Source organism: Heterodontus francisci, chromosome 3 (assembly GCF_036365525.1).
Source record: "Heterodontus francisci isolate sHetFra1 chromosome 3, sHetFra1.hap1, whole genome shotgun sequence".
Taxonomy (NCBI): Eukaryota; Metazoa; Chordata; class Chondrichthyes; order Heterodontiformes; family Heterodontidae; genus Heterodontus; species Heterodontus francisci.
In genome coordinates this window covers 166,513,081-166,531,117 of record NC_090373.1, presented here as the reverse complement: position 1 = coordinate 166,531,117, position 18,037 = coordinate 166,513,081, and the positions used below count along the sequence as shown (strand labels likewise).

At 43.1% G+C, this 18,037-nt stretch overlaps 1 protein-coding gene across 3 annotated transcripts in view; it reads left to right on the top strand.

The window, feature by feature from the left end:
- The window catches only part of LOC137353279 (probable G-protein coupled receptor 139), a 57,969-nt gene extending 40,610 nt beyond the window's left edge, over positions 1-17,359 (top strand). For all 3 annotated transcript variants that reach the window (XM_068019391.1, XM_068019382.1, XM_068019400.1), the window contains exon 3: positions 13,313-17,359. In XM_068019391.1, coding sequence (XP_067875492.1) covers positions 13,313-14,295 — 983 coding nt within the window. In that variant the 3' untranslated portion in view covers positions 14,296-17,359. The remainder of the gene's footprint in view (positions 1-13,312) is intronic.
- Positions 17,360-18,037: the final 678 nt, after the last annotated feature.

Sequence of the window (18,037 nt, the reverse complement as noted above, 5' to 3'; positions counted from 1 at the left end):
AGTGGGCTTTTTACAAATATTCAATATAAGCCCACTGACTCCCACAGTGACCTTGACTACCCTTTCTCCCATCTTGCTTCCCTTTCTCCTGAACCAAGGATTCCCTCCAATGTGGCTGACAGGGTCTTTGACCCTATCTGTTCCATTTCCCACACATCTGCTCTCACCCTTTCCCATCCATCCCAGAACCACAATAGGGTTCCCCGTGTTCTCATCTTCCACCCCACCAGCCTCCACATTAAACGACTTATCCTACACCATTTCCACCACTCCAATGAGATGCTACCACCAAACACATCTTTTCCTCCCCTGCTCTTTCTGCATTCCAAAGGGACCGTTCCCTCCGTGACACACTGGTCCAATCCTTAATGACCCCCAACACCCGCATCCGTGGCACCGTTCCATGGAAGTGCACGAGCTGTAACACGTGCCCTATTACCACCTCCTTTCTCGCTGCCCAAGGCCCCAAACACTCCTTCCAGGTGAAATAGAAATTTACTTATACTTCTTCTAGTTTAGTGCTGTATTTGCTGCTCTCGCTGCCATCTCCTCTACCTTGGGACGACCAAACGCAGATTGGGTGAATGTGTGTTGGAACACCTCCGTTCAGTCTGCACGATGGGCTTCCTGTCGCCTATCATTTTAATTCTCCACCTTGTTCCCATTCTGACCTTTCTGTCCTTGGCCTGTTAGTGTTACAATGAAGCTCAACGCAAGCTTGAGAAATAACACCTCAACTTTAGACTGGGCACTTTACAGCCTTCCAGACTTGACATTGAGTTCAACAATTTTACATCATAACCTCTGCCCCCTTTTGTTAATCTGTTTTGATGCTTTGTTTTTGGATGGCAGCTGTTGGTGATGCTTTTCCCATTTTACACCTTCTCTAGACTCAACATTTGTGTTTCTTTACTTGTCCCATTTGCCTTACACCATCATCCCTTTTGTTATTTAATCTTTCCTGCCTTCCACTCTATAACGCACCTTCCCTTTTGCTCTTTATCCCCCCTCCTTTTCCTGCATCTGTACTTGCTTTAAAGCTGTTACATCTCTAACTTTTTCCAGTTTGGGATGAAAGATCATTGACCTAAAACGTTAAACCCTGTTTCTCTCTCCACAGATGCTGCCGAACCTGCTGAGTATATCCAGCATTTTCTGTTTTAATTAAAGAAACAGAACATTGGTCTAGAGGAGCTGTAAATGCTCCTGCCCCTGCTGTCCAAAAGAATAGGAACAGTGTTTATGATCTGAAGTTATTGAAATCAGTGTTGAGTCATGTAGGTTGTAAAGTGCCTAATCAAAGGATAGTGCATTTCCTCAGACTTCCGTTAAGCTTGACTGTGTGGGATAGGCTGGATGGAGCATTAAGTATGACTGTGTGGGATAGGCTGGATAGAGCACTAGGTATGACTGTATGGGATAGGCTGGATGGAGCACTAAGCTTGACTGTGTGGGATAGGCTGGATGGAGCACTAAGTATGACTGTATGGGATAGGCTGGATGGAGCACTAAGCTTGACTGTGTGGGATAGGCTGGATGGAGCATTAAGTATGACTGTGTGGGATAGGCTGGATGGAGCACTAGACTGTGTGGGATAGGCTGGATGGAGCATTAAGTATGACTGTGTGGGATAGGCTGGATGGAGCACTAAGTATGACTGTGTGGGATAGGCTGGATGGAGCACTAAGCTTGACTGTGTGGGATAGGCTGGATGGAGCACTAAGTATGACTGTGTGGGATAGGCTGGATGGAGCACTAAGCTTGATTGTGTGGGATAGGCTGGATGGAGCACTAAGTATGACTGTGTGGGATAGGCTGGATGGAGCACTAAGTATGACTGTGTGGGATAGGCTGGATGGAGCACTAAGTATGACTGTGTGGGATAGGCTGGATGGAGCACTAAGCTTGACTGTGTGGGATAGGCTGGATGGAGCACTAAGCTTGACTGTGTGGGATAGGCTGGATGGAGCACTAAGTATGACTGTGTGGGATAGGCTGGATGGAGCACTAAGCTTGACTGTGTGGGATAGGCTGGATGGAGCACTAAGTATGACTGTGTGGGATAGGCTGGATGGAGCATTAAGTATGACTGTGTGGGATAGGCTGGATGGAGCACTAAGTATGACTGTGGGATAGGCTGGATGGAGCACTAAGTATGACTGTGTGGGATAGGCTGGATGGAGCACTAAGTATGACTGTGTGGGATAGGCTGGATGGAGCATTAAGTATGACTGTGTGGGATAGGCTGGATGGAGCACTAAGTATGACTGTGTGGGATAGGCTGGATGGAGCACTAAGTATGACTGTGTGGGATAGGCTGGATGGAGCACTAAGTATGACTGTGTGGGATAGGCTGGATGGAGCACTAGACTGTGGGATAGGCTGGATGGAGCACTAAGTATGACTGTGTGGGATAGGCTGGATGGAGCACTAGACTGTGTGGGATAGGCTGGATGGAGCACTAAGTATGACTGTGTGGGATAGGCTGGATGGAGCACTAAGTATGACTGTGTGGGATAGGCTGGATGGAGCACTAAGTATGACTGTGTGGGATAGGCTGGATGGAGCACTAAGTATGACTGTGTGGGATAGGCTGGATGGAGCACTAAGTATGACTGTGTGGGATAGGCTGGATGGAGCACTAGACTGTGTGGGATAGGCTGGATGGAGCACTAAGTATGACTGTGTGGGATAGGCTGGATGGAGCACTAAGCTTGACTGTGTGGGATAGGCTGGATGGAGCACTAAGTATGACTGTGTGGGATAGGCTGGATGGAGCACTAAGCTTGACTGTGTGGGATAGGCTGGATGGAGCACTAAGTATGACTGTGTGGGATAGGCTGGATGGAGCACTAAGTATGACTGTGGGATAGGCTGGATGGAGCACTAAGTATGACTGTGTGGGATAGGCTGGATGGAGCACTAAGTATGACTGTGTGGGATAGGCTGGATGGAGCACTAAGTATGACTGTGTGGGATAGGCTGGATGGAGCATTAAGTATGACTGTGTGGGATAGGCTGGATGGAGCACTAAGTATGACTGTGTGGGATAGGCTGGATGGAGCACTAAGTATGACTGTGTGGGATAGGCTGGATGGAGCACTAGACTGTGTGGGATAGGCTGGATGGAGCACTAAGTATGACTGTGTGGGATAGGCTGGATGGAGCACTAAGTATGACTGTGTGGGATAGGCTGGATGGAGCACTAGACTGTGTGGGATAGGCTGGATGGAGCACTAAGTATGACTGTGTGGGATAGGCTGGATGGAGCACTAAGTATGACTGTGTGGGATAGGCTGGATGGAGCACTAGACTGTGGGATAGGCTGGATGGAGCACTAAGTATGACTGTGTGGGATAGGCTGGATGGAGCACTAAGTATGACTGTGTGGGATAGGCTGGATGGAGCACTAGACTGTGTGGGATAGGCTGGATGGAGCACTAAGTATGACTGTGTGGGATAGGCTGGATGGAGCACTAAGCTTGACTGTGTGGGATAGGCTGGATGGAGCACTAAGTATGACTGTGTGGGATAGGCTGGATGGAGCACTAAGTATGACTGTGTGGGATAGGCTGGATGGAGCACTAGACTGTGTGGGATAGGCTGGATGGAGCACTAAGTATGACTGTGTGGGATAGGCTGGATGGAGCACTAAGTATGCTCCTGTGTGTCATCTTCATATGTTCATTTTTCCAGGTGCGTTATTATTTCCTCCTTCAGGATCTCCTTTAATCTTTATGTCTCAGGAGTATCTGTGTTTTTGTTTTTAATACTCTTTTCCAATCCTTCAGCACCTATTCTGGTTTCCAACGATTCACTTGCCATGATGTAGCTGACATGAGTGTTGCTAGGCAACCCAACTGTGGGGAAACATCACAGCCAAGCTCAGTTTTACTTCCCAGCGTGGGTCTAGATAGTGTTCAGGAAGAAGGCACAGGCTTATGTAGTTCATTGTAGCCCCCAGACTGTTCTCATTACTGTGATCACAGCATTACCCCGGGACCTTCCTATTCTATTATCATCGAATCGTGCAGCACAGGAAGAGGCCATTCAACACATCACATCCATACCAGCTCTTTGAAAGATTAATCCCACTCCCCTGCTCTTTCCCTGCAAATTTTTCCTTCTCAGGCTTATACTCAATTCCCTTTTGAAAGTTCCCATTGAATCTGTTGCCACCAATACTCTCATGCATCACAGGAAAAGCTGGCTAAGAGTTGACAACTGACAAACAGCCCTGGGTATTAACCTATGACTAGAGACATTGTTTTTTCACTGACTGAACAAGTTCAATTACATGTTGATTATATGGGTTTCCAGCACTTGCACCAGTAATGCAGGGTAGCATTCCACAATCCCGCAAGCTGAAACACGTGAAAACAGATTGTCACACTGCAAGTACAGGGGGACATAAACTTGTCGTAACTTGACCTGAAGGCATACCCAATATTCTATTGCTTATATTGCAAAGACAGACTGAAATATGCAAAGCCGATTTTTTTTCTTTCACTAGTGGATAGACTAAAAATGAAAATGGGAGTGCAGTCAGACTGAGGTACTGTGCTATCAACAAGTGAATGAAAAAGAGCGGGTTAAGCAAACAGGCCATTCATTCATTGGTTGGTGATACTGACACACTAATGCATAAGAGTAACTGTTCATAAGTTCAAATATTTTATTTGGCCTTTTGTACTTTAACTTGAAACAATTATAACAAAACTTCTTTGGTAACAAAGACTAACATGCCACCAAATAAGGTAAATTAAGCATTCAGCTGGTGAGAATAAGAGACTCAGTGAGTTGGCTGCACCAAAAACTTCTGGGGATGGTGTTAAAGGAGACACACACAGATACACACACAGACACACACACAGACACACACACAGACACACACACAGATACACACACAGACACACACACAGACACACACACAGACACACACACAGACACACACACAGACACACACACAGACACACACACAGATACACACGTATATACACGAAAGGCCTGCTTTAGGTCGGGAAAAAGAACCCAACCAAACCACAGCGGATCCGAGCCCAACCCAACCCGACCCGACCCAACCCGAGCCTGACCCGACCATCACTTTACTTACCTTCCCACTGGGAAGCTTCACCGAGCTACAGCGTATGCACGATGACGTCACTATGACGTCATCGCGCATGCGCAGACTCAGTTTCGTCCTGGACTCCCAGCTCAGTAATTTTTTTTAAATTTCAATACTTACCAACAGAGCACATACCGTGTGTGACCGGCCCGACCCGACCCGACTCGACCTGGACTCGGCCCGACCCGATCCGGCCTGACCTGACCTGAGCCCGAAAGCCAGCCCCGGAAGATAGACCCGACCTGACCCAAACCCGAAGCATGTTGTCTGGTTCGGGTCGGGTAGCAGGCCTCTAATATACACAGACACACACACACAGACACACACACACACAGACACACACACACACAGACACACACACACACAGACACACACACACACAGACACACACACACACAGACACACACACACACAGACACACACACACACAGACACACACACACAGACACACACACACACAGACACACAGACACACAGACACACACACACACACACACAGACACACAGACACACAGACAGACACAGACACACACAGACACAGACACACACAGACACAGACACACACAGACACAGACACACACACACAGACACACACACACAGACACACACACACAGACACACACACACAGACACACACACACAGACACACACACACAGACACACACACACAGACACACACACACAGACACACACACACGTACAGTCACACGTATATATACGTGCACACACATCCAGCTGGTCAGAACAAGAGACTCAGAGCCACAAATCATCTTCACTTCCAGGGCTGGGTTTTAAAGGGTCTCCGACGCCAGGAACAGTGGCTGGGGGGCATGAAGATGCAATGGATGAGACCCACCACCGACCCCGGCAGGCCCCGTCCCGATCTCAATGGAGGCAGAGAGGCCTCGTGGCACTGACCCCCAACCAACCCTACTGCTCAGCTCGATGGGACCACGATTTCCATATTTAAATATATTAACCTACCTGTATTAATGAAGCTCCTGTCACCTCCTTATTTGCTGCACCGATCTGCATTTGGGCAGCCGGCAGTGCCACGCCTTCAAATCCACATTCAGGGAAATGAGGCGCAACTCCTGTGGGGAGGGGGAGGAGGTACTTCTCTCAATGTGGGAGGTGGGGAGCAGGGTCAAACTCCTTGGATTAGTTGTGGGGGGGAGGTGCGGTGATGGGAAGGGGTCAAGGACAAAGGGTCTGAACTTTGATGGGGGGGGGGATGGTCATATATTGACGGTAGGTATTCTGGGGGCGGTGGGGGGAGGAAGAGCAGGAATGATGTGTAATGCCATTGGGAGGGTGGGAGAGGGCTTGGAAAGTTTTTTTTATTCATTTGTATTAACTGTAAAATGACTGTCACTTTAAAATTTTAAATGGTCATTTAGGGCTGTCCACCCTTTAAAAATGGCTGGACGCCATTGCCGGGGATGACTCGCCCGTCCCCTCCACGTCATCAGGGAGGGCGGCTGCCCTGGCCATGCTAATGAGCTGCCACATTTGGAATCGGCGGCAGGCTTTAAAAATGCAGCCCCAAGTGTCAGTGGTTAAAATGGAATGTGTTAAGAGGGAATATTCATCATGTTCGTGTGTGTGGGTCATTTAACACTACCCTCTGAAGCTTTTGGTGCAGCCAACTCGATCAATGTTGGACCCAGCATTCATTCCATAAAGTTCATCATTCCAGGATAAAAATAGGAATGAATTCAGTGAACCTTATTATGACATTTTTTTTCCAATCTAAAAGGAATCATCCATCATGTATTTTTTGATGTTAGGTATGTGTTAAGACGAGTGTAAGTAATACACTGCTATGGTTAGTCAACAACTCCATTATTCTTGTACCATGTGATGACCAGGATGGAAGCAAACAAACTAAATGGACCTTGTGTTTTCTTTTCATCCAGCACGTCATATGTTCCTATGCAACAGTGAGATCGCAATAATTAAAATCTGAATTATTTAAGCTAAAGCAAAATAATTGGCTGCTTCTCCAAAGCAGGAGAATTATAAAACAACATATTTTGTTAAATTTTTTTTAAACGTCAAATTCCTGCCAGTGTGGAAGAGATCCTACCATCCTTACACTATCCTACGGAACAACCCCACCACCTTTACAATACCCTTGCTATGCTTCTTCCTCACTCTCATGGCAACACTCATGGACTCCCTTCTGCATGTTGCACTGACACAAATGGACCAACAGTAGAAGAGGAAATATAGTTTAAGGACTGGGTCAGTCTGCTGGACAACTTTACCACCCAACTTTAACCATCATCTAGGACTGCTGTGTGTGTCCGCACTCAGGCACTGAGTTAGCTACCTCACATTTACTGACAACCATGGCGGTCACCTGAACAAGCTAGCAGGGTTTTACCCAGTGACACTCCAGGTGACCTCGGCAAGTTTAAATCCATCCGGAAATGCTGACACGCAGCCACTTGTAATAAAATACTGACTGTTGGCTTGAATATTCTCGAAACGAATTTGAATTCTGAATCCATGCCAATTTAGTGGGTGCAAGTACATTTGTTTAAGTCTAAAATTCTGGATTTTGCATCCAAATTTGGATTCAGAGGCACTAATTGTATTAGGAACATGTGTTAGGGTGAAGGCAAATAGATCTAATTCAAAGCTGTGTGGAATACAGAAGATCTTGAGCTGCTGGAGCAAGGGAAATGTTACACAGTGAAAAGCCAATAAAGAACTCGAGAGAAACTTCTTTACCCATAGAGTTAGAATGTGAAATGTGCCACTACATGATGCAATTGAGGTGAGTAGCAGAAATGCCTTAAAGGGAAGCTAGATTGGCACATGAGGGAGAAAGGAAGAGAAGGTGATGCTGATACAGTTAGATGAAATAGGATCGTGAGTGGAGGCTCGTGTGGACCATAAACATCGGCATGGAACTTTACGACTTTTAATCTTTCATGGGATGTGGGCATCACTGGCAAGTCCAGCATTTATTGCCCATCCCTAATTTCACTTGAGAAGGTGGTGGTGAGCTGCCTTCTTGAACCGCTGCAGTCCATGTACAGTAGGTACATCCACAGTGCTGTTAGGAAGGGAGTTCCAGGATTTAAACTCAGTGAGAGTGAAGAAACAGTGATATAGTTCCAAGTCAGGATGATGCATGGGCTGAATGGCCTGTTTCTATGCTATAAATTCTACGTAAGAGGAGTGGGATTTCAAAGTCAGACAGATATTCTGAAGTTTCACTAAATTACCTCGTGATCAGGAAGAAATTTAGTTGAATCTTCCCCCGGGGGATTAAGTTAGTTGAGTACTGTGCATGATGTGGAAGTATTGTCAAATCTCGGATGACCAGGTGGTGAAAGGCAGAATACTGGAGCCTGGTCTTTAATCTTTTACAAACTATTATTTAGAGACACGCATTGTATACTGTGAACCTCCAACAAAACTCCTCTTTGAGCCTGCTCCTCTCTAAAAAGCACAGGTCAGTCCCCAACTTACACCCACTACCTGGATACAATTAACACCCAATTGAGATACAATTAACAGATTCCCTTGTCTCTTCAAAGATTAAAAAAAATAGATTTTATGTATCACCAAAATTTCAAAACAAAATGAAAGACTTCCATACTCTGTACAAAGCATTACATTGATAAATGACCATCCTTCAGGATTGCTGATAGTTTATACATGTATTTCGTTTTGTGAAACGATCTGGCAGTTGATGGCTTGAAGCCATCCATTTAACTTTAGAGATTTCCATTCTCTGCAGCATTTGTTTCGTTTTTTAGCTGCATACCATTCAATGGATATACTATCTTCAGTGTCCCCACTGTAGAGGATCTCACTTCAAATATTTGCCAACTAGGATCCCATAGCCACTGCCTCCATGAGAGTCGATGTTTAAGCAGCCAGAGTATTTTTAAATAGCCCTTTTTATTTCCCAAGCTAAAGGACAACATTTCCTATTCTCAACCATAAGACATACACTAGCTCCACCAGAATACCCATCAGGAAGATTAGCATGTGAAGCATTGCTAAATATAACATGTTTCATGCTCTTTGGATCACCCAAGGATGGGAAATTAAGTACACATTTATCCAGATTTAATTTTTGTAATGTTTTATTTGCCCTTAAAACATTCTCTACTTCAGGGTATTTCGTCGAAGTATTTAACTCCAATGCATCAAAGCTGGCAACTGGTCTATTCTGAGAGTACAAACAGTTCAACTAACAATTGCTCTGTCTCCTCTTTAGACATAACATTACCTTTCTGTGATGACCTATTACGATTAACGGGGATGGAAGTTACACTCTCTAAATGGGACTGTTGATTTAAACTTACACCAGACCTAATTTGCTTGATATTTGTATCAATATATTTAAAAGCCCCACAAGACTGACTCCCAATTTTAAATTCTCCTTTAATCTTATTAATGATGCATTTCTCAGTTTCCGCAGTCCCGCCACATAAGAAATCAGCAACACGCTGATGAGGATGTCTGAATGTTTTTCTTTATAGTACCAATAAAACATTGTGGGATCTGATTTTTGTTGAACACAACTGATTTTCAGCAAAAACCGATCTCACTGCAAGTTAGCACCCCCGGAAGCATCATTCAGGACATAGATGCATTTGTTTCATTTCAATGGTTTTCTTTCTGCACATGATGCTTCTTTGGGTGGTTTCAGAAACACTTCTCTCTGAAAATTATTGCCCTGCAGAAATACAGCTTTTATGTTGATTGACATACACTCCCATGAATATAGGGCCAAAGTAACTTTTAGGGTTACTTTTCCAGTAGTGGAAGAGTCCATTCTAACATCTGTATTACCCAGTTTGTCTTCAAAACCCCTCATTTTAGCCTGTTATGGACAAGTGGTAAGGGGTGTGGGTAGTTCCCACTGTTCACCTCTCAACTGACCCCAATTGTGTTTTGTTAAACTGATGTTTTAGCCCCTGAGTATCTTTTCTGTCAAATGAACAGAAAAATTGCAGGTTTTCTTGTAGGTAAAAGTGATAACTATTTTTATACAAATTCTGAAATGATTGCAACCTTACTCACTCACATGTTCACCCACATATACATACACAAGAATAGATAGAGTGAAAAAGGTAATAGGTAGTTTAAAGTCCCAAGTGAGGTATGTTTTCGTGGTTTACAGAATATTATTGTGTCTTCTCAGGAGGAAAAGTCTTTTTTAAAGTTGCTGGCCTGATTGTTCGCAGGCTTTAACTTGCAGAGGTATTGTCGAGCTCTAGTGGTTGTAGTACAGCCTAAAGCTGGTCGTGTGTAATTTGTTACCTTCACAGATGGTTAGTCTCAAAGTCACTTTGTGATTTCTCTGCTGTAGTGGCCATTCTTGGTCAGCAGGGTTCTTCACTCGCCTGCTGGATCCTTCTCATGGGCTTTCCGTGATGTTGGCTTGATCGCTGTCCTCTCTCTCCAGACAGCTACCTTTTTAAGGTCAAGTCTATCACGTTGGATTTTCTGTTAGGAGATGCATGGCCTTCTCTCCTGTTGTGACCACACCATGGGCCAGGGTGATAACCATGGCCATCGTTTGATGTTTGAATGGGAATCATTCAGTTATGATGCTACTGCTTAACAGCTTATTCATCTTGGTTTGGTTATGAGTCAGGCTGCCTCCAGCATCCTTTGTTAGTTCATTCATGCCAATCAGAGTCATTGATATGTAGCAGCTCCTTTCAATTTCAAAGGGGTTTTCTCCAGGGCTATTTCAGTCAAGGTTAACAAGCCTCATCTTTGCAGACGAGTTTGTGGATTTCCAGTACAGGAGGGGTCACATGGCCGCTACTCCATTTTGACTGTGGTTTAAATGTTCTTGTGATTTAGTTTTAACAGTTGAGTTTTTAACTTTATGATTCCTCCATTTCATTGTTTATTTCATCATGACTCCTTCCATGCATGACAATCCTTCTAAGTCCCATCTTTTTCAGTACCAATCCACCTATTTGACAAAGCTGGTTAACCTTTATCTGGTACCTCAGAAGAAACTGGAAGGCTCTATTCATGTTCTCACACATCCCAGAACTCATCATTCACGAATTCAGCTTCATTATCGGCCTTTGCTGGTGTCCCAAGCCCAGTCCCTATCCCTTTTTCTATAATTTTATCTGTAATAATTTTCTTCTTCTTACTTAGAAATACATTTAAAGCCCTGGCTACAAGATTTGGTAAGATGAAAACATTTCTCCCATTGCCCACCCATGGCAACTATCTCATAAAAGGCATGTGCCAATGGAACGCTTTCAATACAGATTTCACAATTCTCACTAATCTATTAGCCTTGTATACTCATCAACTACACCCGCATCTTTGAGCAGGATTTTTGACCATTAACAAGTAGGGTGAGCAAATTGTCCATGCAACTTTAGGACAATTTTTTAAATCTCTCTTATCCTTATCACCTGATGCCGTTAATACTTCCCTAACACTCTGATGAGGTTTTCTTAGCAGGATGCAATAATGCCCTGACTGGGTAAACTGCAGATCAACTGACTTTCCAAAAAATAATTGTCTTATCGTGCTCCATGTCATGTTTCATTTGTGCCTTTTTCATGGAATGTCTATTCAACAGCATAGGTATCTCTCTAGAGGTTACATCAGTCCTTATACAATGGCTTTTTCCAACTATTTTACACGGAATTGCCATTCAAGTGACTCCAGGTGTTGTCATTGCCAAACCTAAAGCAATTAGAGCTTTTATATTCCTTAACCTTGCATGGATCATCACTAACATCAATATAACAACTTAACCAATCTACTGACATGCTGTTAAAGTACATGCACTAACACTGCACAATTTAAGGACAAAATCATTCATCACAGCATTTAAAAATCCTGGGACCAGTACAATCTGTTCATTTTCATCATCCTCCTCTTCCTCAAGCCTATTTTCTTCATGTGCCATTTAAAGACCCTGCCTCTTCGCTCTGTAGTTTGCTGCATAATAATACTTGCAATCATATCTGAAGCATCTATTAACCTTTCTCTTGGGTATTCCTGGAAATCATTTGTGCATTATTACTGTTCCAATTTCATCTTCTAGTTATATAAGTATTTGCTGCATGTGCTTTCATCACTGGTCTGTCTGTCTTTAATCCTTCCACTATATTGACCCTCCCGTGTCCAGTGTCTGGTATATTTCAAAACCTGGTAATCATAGAGTTCTCTATTCACAGTGGAGCCCTACTTGTTCCGTGAGGGTTGAAGGGAATGACTGTTACACCAGGAATTTTTTCAAGGCAGCAGATATCTGATCCAACAGGATCTCCTTCCCTGAGAACCGCACACCAGTTAAGACCAGTTGCCTGTCCATATGAGATACCTTAGCGCAATCCAGTAATTTAAACGTTAGTACTGATCAAGGGATCCCCAAATTGAATTTTGACAATCTTTTATACGATCTGTTAAAGTCCATGGTTTACTCTTCCATGGAATGTCCATCCATTTTCTGAAAGTTATCAAATTCTGACTAGGCCTCATAGGGCATGTAACAGGTCATCTTTCTTGTAGATTTCATCCAGGAATGCTATGAGAAAGTCCAAACCTTCATCGTTATCCAAATAAGTGGCACCATCTCAGAAAATCCCTTATTTCTGATTTTACTTCATTCCGGAAACAACATCACCCAAGACTATGCTTTGTTTTCCTTTTAGTAGAGTAGTAACTTGTGTCAACCTCATTCTTCCACTGATTTATGGTTCAAACTCTCAGAACATCAGAGGGTAATCATATATCAACAATATAAACTTGCTTTATGCCATTTAGGATTTCAAGTTCTATATCCAAAAAAAAAGTCATAGTTTCCAACCTCCACCTTTAGGTAACCCTCCTCAGCTGCCATGTCAAAACTCAGAGAGCCAGGTAATGAAGGACAGAACACTGGAGCCTCATCTTTATTCACTTACAAGAGACACACATTGCCGATCATGCATCTTCATCAAAAACCCTGTTTTCAGCCTGCTCCTACCTATAAGCAAAGGTGAATCCCTAGTTGTCACCCACTACCTGAATACAATTAACACCCAATTGATATATATCAAATATAATTGGTTGAATGGCCTTTTCATGCTTTTTTTTATAGTTGTCCCATCATCAGAATTCATGCTCCTGTCATGTCACAAATGAAATGTCTAATGGTTTGTTTCTCTCTCTCTCTCTCTCTCTCTCCAGCAAATCTCTTGACAGTGTACACCATCCACTGTAGAAAATGCGGCATGTCCAAGGTTGCAAGACTCTATCTGACTTCCCTGGCAATTGCAGACACAATGTGCTTGTTCTGGGGTGGACTGATAGACCTGAGCTTGGTTTGGCTGGACCCTAACCCTTTCTGGAACAGCTCCCCGTGGTGTGGGCTGGTCACAGTCCTGGAGTATGGCTCCGTATTCAGCTCCATTTGGATTGTGATTGTTTTTACCCTGGAGCGGTACTTGGTGCTAAGGAGCACCAGGGCCAGACAGCACTGCTCCCAGACTAAGGTGACTATCAGAATCATCCTGAGCGTCATCCTAGTCTCACATCTGATTGCCCTCCCTACCTATTGGATCAACAGCTCAGAGTTACTGAATGTCACCTGGCACAATGAGACCCTGAAGCTGCCCGTCTGTGCTTACAATGATAGTTTCTATTCCACTGTGGTGGTTTGGTTCCATACATTCATCTCAGGTGGCATACCCTACATCCTCCTCATCTTGTTCAACTGCCTGATTAGCCAGCAACTCTACGCGGCCACCAAGATGTTCACCCAAGAGCAGCTGAAGTCAATAAATGGCGTCACCACACGAAGCCTAGTGAAGAAGTCCATCCTGATACTCTTCACTGTCTCCTTCGCCTTCGTCCTCCTGTCCCTCCCTCGCTTTGTCACCTACTGCATCCTGAGGACAGCCTACAACACACCAAAGCACGACAGGGACGACTACAAGCAGCTCATCAATCTGTTTGCAGACATCGCTATTATGCTGCAGTGGTTGAATTCTGCCATCAATTTCCTCCTCTACTGCGTCATCAGTAAAGAGTTTCGCAGGGAGTTCTTTCTGGTCCTGACCTGCAGAAGCAGGATTGCCAAGGCTCCCACTCCACAAACACCCTTGAAAGTCTATAGTGTTCATGGTGCTTCGACTGAAGCTTCTTCAATAATAATAGTCCAACGTAAATAGTACGCCACTGAATTTGCATCTCGCAATGGATTTCTGCTCTCATAGTATAAGATCCTCTTGGATAAAGTGATTGTAATACAATTGAATTCCATATTAAGTTTGAAATTGACATACTCCAGTCCCAAACAAAATCCTCAACTATAACAAAGTCAATTACATAGGTATGAAGGGAGAGCTGTCTTATGTTGATTGGGTAAATAGACTAAAAGATATGGCGGTAAATGAACCACGGGAAACATTTAAAGAAACAATTAAAAATGTTCAACAAAAATGCATTCCATTAAAAAAAGATCAGCAAGAAAGATCCATCCATGGCTTACTAAGGAAGTTATGGATAGTATAGATTAAGAGAAGTGGCTGATAATGTTGTAAAGAACAGTAGTAAGCCTGAGGATTGGGAGTGATTTAGAAACCAGCCAAAGGGCGACCTAAAAGTTCATAAAAAGGAAAAAATAGAATGAGAGTGCACTAGCCAGGAATATAAAAGCAGATTGTAAGAGCTTTTACAAGTATATAAAAAGGAGAGTAGCCAAAGTAAACATTGACCCCTTATAGGCAGAGACAGTAGAAATTATCATGGTGAATGAGGAAATGGCAGAGATGATGAACAAATATTTTATGTCTATCTTTGCAGTAGAAGACACAAATCACATACCTGAAATAGAGGGTGACCAAGGGGTAAGAGTGAGAAACGTAAGGCAATTATATCAGCAAAGGAAAAAGTATTGGAAAAATTTAAGGGACTGAAAGCCGACAAATCCCCAGGACCTGATGGCATACATCCAAGGGTTCTAAAAGAGGAAGCTGCAGAGATAGTGGATGCATTGGTTATGATTTTCTAAAATACCCTAGATTATAGAACAGTCTCAGCGGATTGGAAGTTAACAAATATAATTCTGCGATTCAAGAAAGGAGGGAAAAGAGAAAACAGGGAACTACAGGCCAGTTAGCCTGATATCAGTAGTCAGGAAAATGCTGGAATTAATTGTTAAGGAAGTCTTATCAATGCACTTAGAAAATCATAGTACGATCAGACAAAGTCAACATGGTTTGATAAATTTATTAGAGGCTTTTGAGAATGTAACTAGTAGGGTAAATAAAGGGGCACCAGTAGATGTAGTATACTTGGATTTCCAAAAGGCATTCAATAAGATGTCACAGCAAAGGTTAGTATGCCAAGATAAGGGCTCATATTGGGGATAATATATCAGTATGGATGGAGGATTGGTTAATGGATAGGAAGCAGAGATCAGGGATAAACAAGGCATTTTCAAGTTGACAGGCTGTGAATAGTGGAGTGCTGCAAGGATCCGTGCTGGGCCCTCAGCTATTTACAAACTATATTAATGATGAAGAGACAGTGAGTAATGTATCTAGGTTTGCTGATGATACAAGGTTAGATGGGAATGTAAGCTGTGAGGAGGACACAAAGAGGCTGCAAAGAGGGAAAGACAGGTTAAGTGAGTGGGCAACAAGATGGCTGATGGAGCATAATCAGGGGAAGTGTGAAGTTATTTACTTTAGTAGCAAGAATAGAAAAGCAGCATATTTTTTCAAGGTGTGAAACTTGTAAATGTTGATGTTCAGAGGGACTTGAGTGTGCTTGCACAAGGAACACATGTTAACATGCAGGTACAGCAAGCAATTAGGAAGGCAAATGGCACGTTGGCCTTTATTGCAAGGGGATTAGAGTAAAAAAATAATGAAGTCTTGCTATAATTGTATAAGGCCTTGGTGCAACCATACCTGGAATACTGTGTGCAATTGTGATCTCCATATTTAATGATGGATATACTTGCACTGGAAGTGGTACAGTAAGCATTCACTGGATTGGGATGAAACGGTTGTCCTATGATGAAAGGCTGAGTAAATTGGGCCGATACTCTCTGGAATTTAGAAGAATGAGAGGTGATCACATTGAAATATACAAGATTGTGAAGGGGCTTGAAAGGTTAGACACTGAGAGGTTGTTTCCCCTGGCTGGGGAATTCAGAACACGGAGGCACAATCTCAGGATAGGGGTTAATCATGAGGACTTTCTTCACTCAGAGGGTTGTGAATCTTTGCAACTGTCTACCCCATTATTGAGTCTTTCTACACATTCCTGGCTGCTCTCCAACATTCTACTCTCTGTAAACTTGAGGTTGTCCAAAACTCTGCTGTCCATGTCTTAACTTGCACCAAGTCCCATTTCCTCTATTACCCCCTGTGCATGTTGACCTACATTGGCTCCCAGTCAAGCATCATCTTGATTTTAAAATTCTCATCCTTGTTTTCAAATCCCTCCAAGGTCTCACCCCTTCCTATCTCTGTAATCTCCTCCAGCCCTACTACCCTCTGAGATATCTGCACTCCTCTAATTCTGGCCTCTTGTGCATTGCTGATTTTAATCACTTCACCATTGATGGCCACCCCTTCAGTTGCCTGGGCCCCAAGCTCTAGAACACCTCCCTACACCTCTCCACCTTTCCACATTGCTTTCCTCCTTTAAGACACTCCTTCAAACCTATCTCTTTGACCAAGCTTTTGGTCATCTGACCTACTATCTCCTTTTGTAGCTTAGTGTCATACTTTGTTTTATAATGCTCCTGAAAAATGCCTTGGGATGATTTATTATGTTATAGGTTCTATATAAGTAGTCGTTATATTCAAGACAGAGATCAATAGATTTGATCTTTCAGAGAATCAAGGGATATGGGGAGTGAGCAGGAAAATGGAGGTGAGATAGAAGATCAGCCATGATTGTATTGAATGGCAGCACAGGCTCAAGGGGCTGAATGGTCTATTCCTGCTCTTGTTCCTTATGTTCTACCTGATTTACAGATCATGTTTGAGTCAGACCTGAACTAAAGCTGTCTGTGGAGAATGAAAGAAAGAAATGCTTTAAAACTCACCATTTTATGGGACATACCTGTGAGAGCAGAAATTCAACTTTCCAGATCCCATATGATCCTGGACCCTAGTTGTAAGTGTGGAGTAGCTACACTGTTAGTAATGAAAAGCAATTGTAGATTTATTGTGTACACAACTGTAAACCAGAGTAACACGAAGGCTGCATACAAAATTCCACAATTCTTTCTTGTGTATATGTGTTTATATGAACATACACAATTGCACTAAATGCTTTCGTGTGCTTCCATGACTCAGCAAATAGCATCCAACACACATTTTACTGTAAATAAAAATCTAAAGAGCTGAAGATGCTGCAAATCTGAAATAAACACTAATAATGCTGGAATCAGTGAGTGGAGCCCAAGAGGTAAGTTAGCATTTTGGGTACTGTCACATGAAGGCTTATTACCTGAAACATAACTCATCAATTCTCTCCACTAATACTGATTGGCCAGCATTTCCCATTTTTTTATTTACAAATTTTTTATTGTGAAATGTAATAATTTCTTTCTCTCAGTAGCACACAGCTGACAAATTTATTGTTGAGAACTTTTAAATTATTGAGGTCTTTTTCTTGATTTTAACTGGATAGCATAATAGATGGCCAGCAACTGAAAGTCCAAGAGCCCATCAAGACGATGACAGCTGACCTTTCAACCCCACCGTGTAGAAGTTGTCTGAAATGGCATGTACGCAGCTAAGAAAGGAATGATCCAAATTCAGGTTGCAAAGTGGCACTGAGCAAATAGTTCTGGCATATATAGAGACTATACATGAACAATCATTTTACAGTGCTTAAATGGATAACTGCTATATGTCTAGGAAGGAAACATAAATGGGAGAACATGTT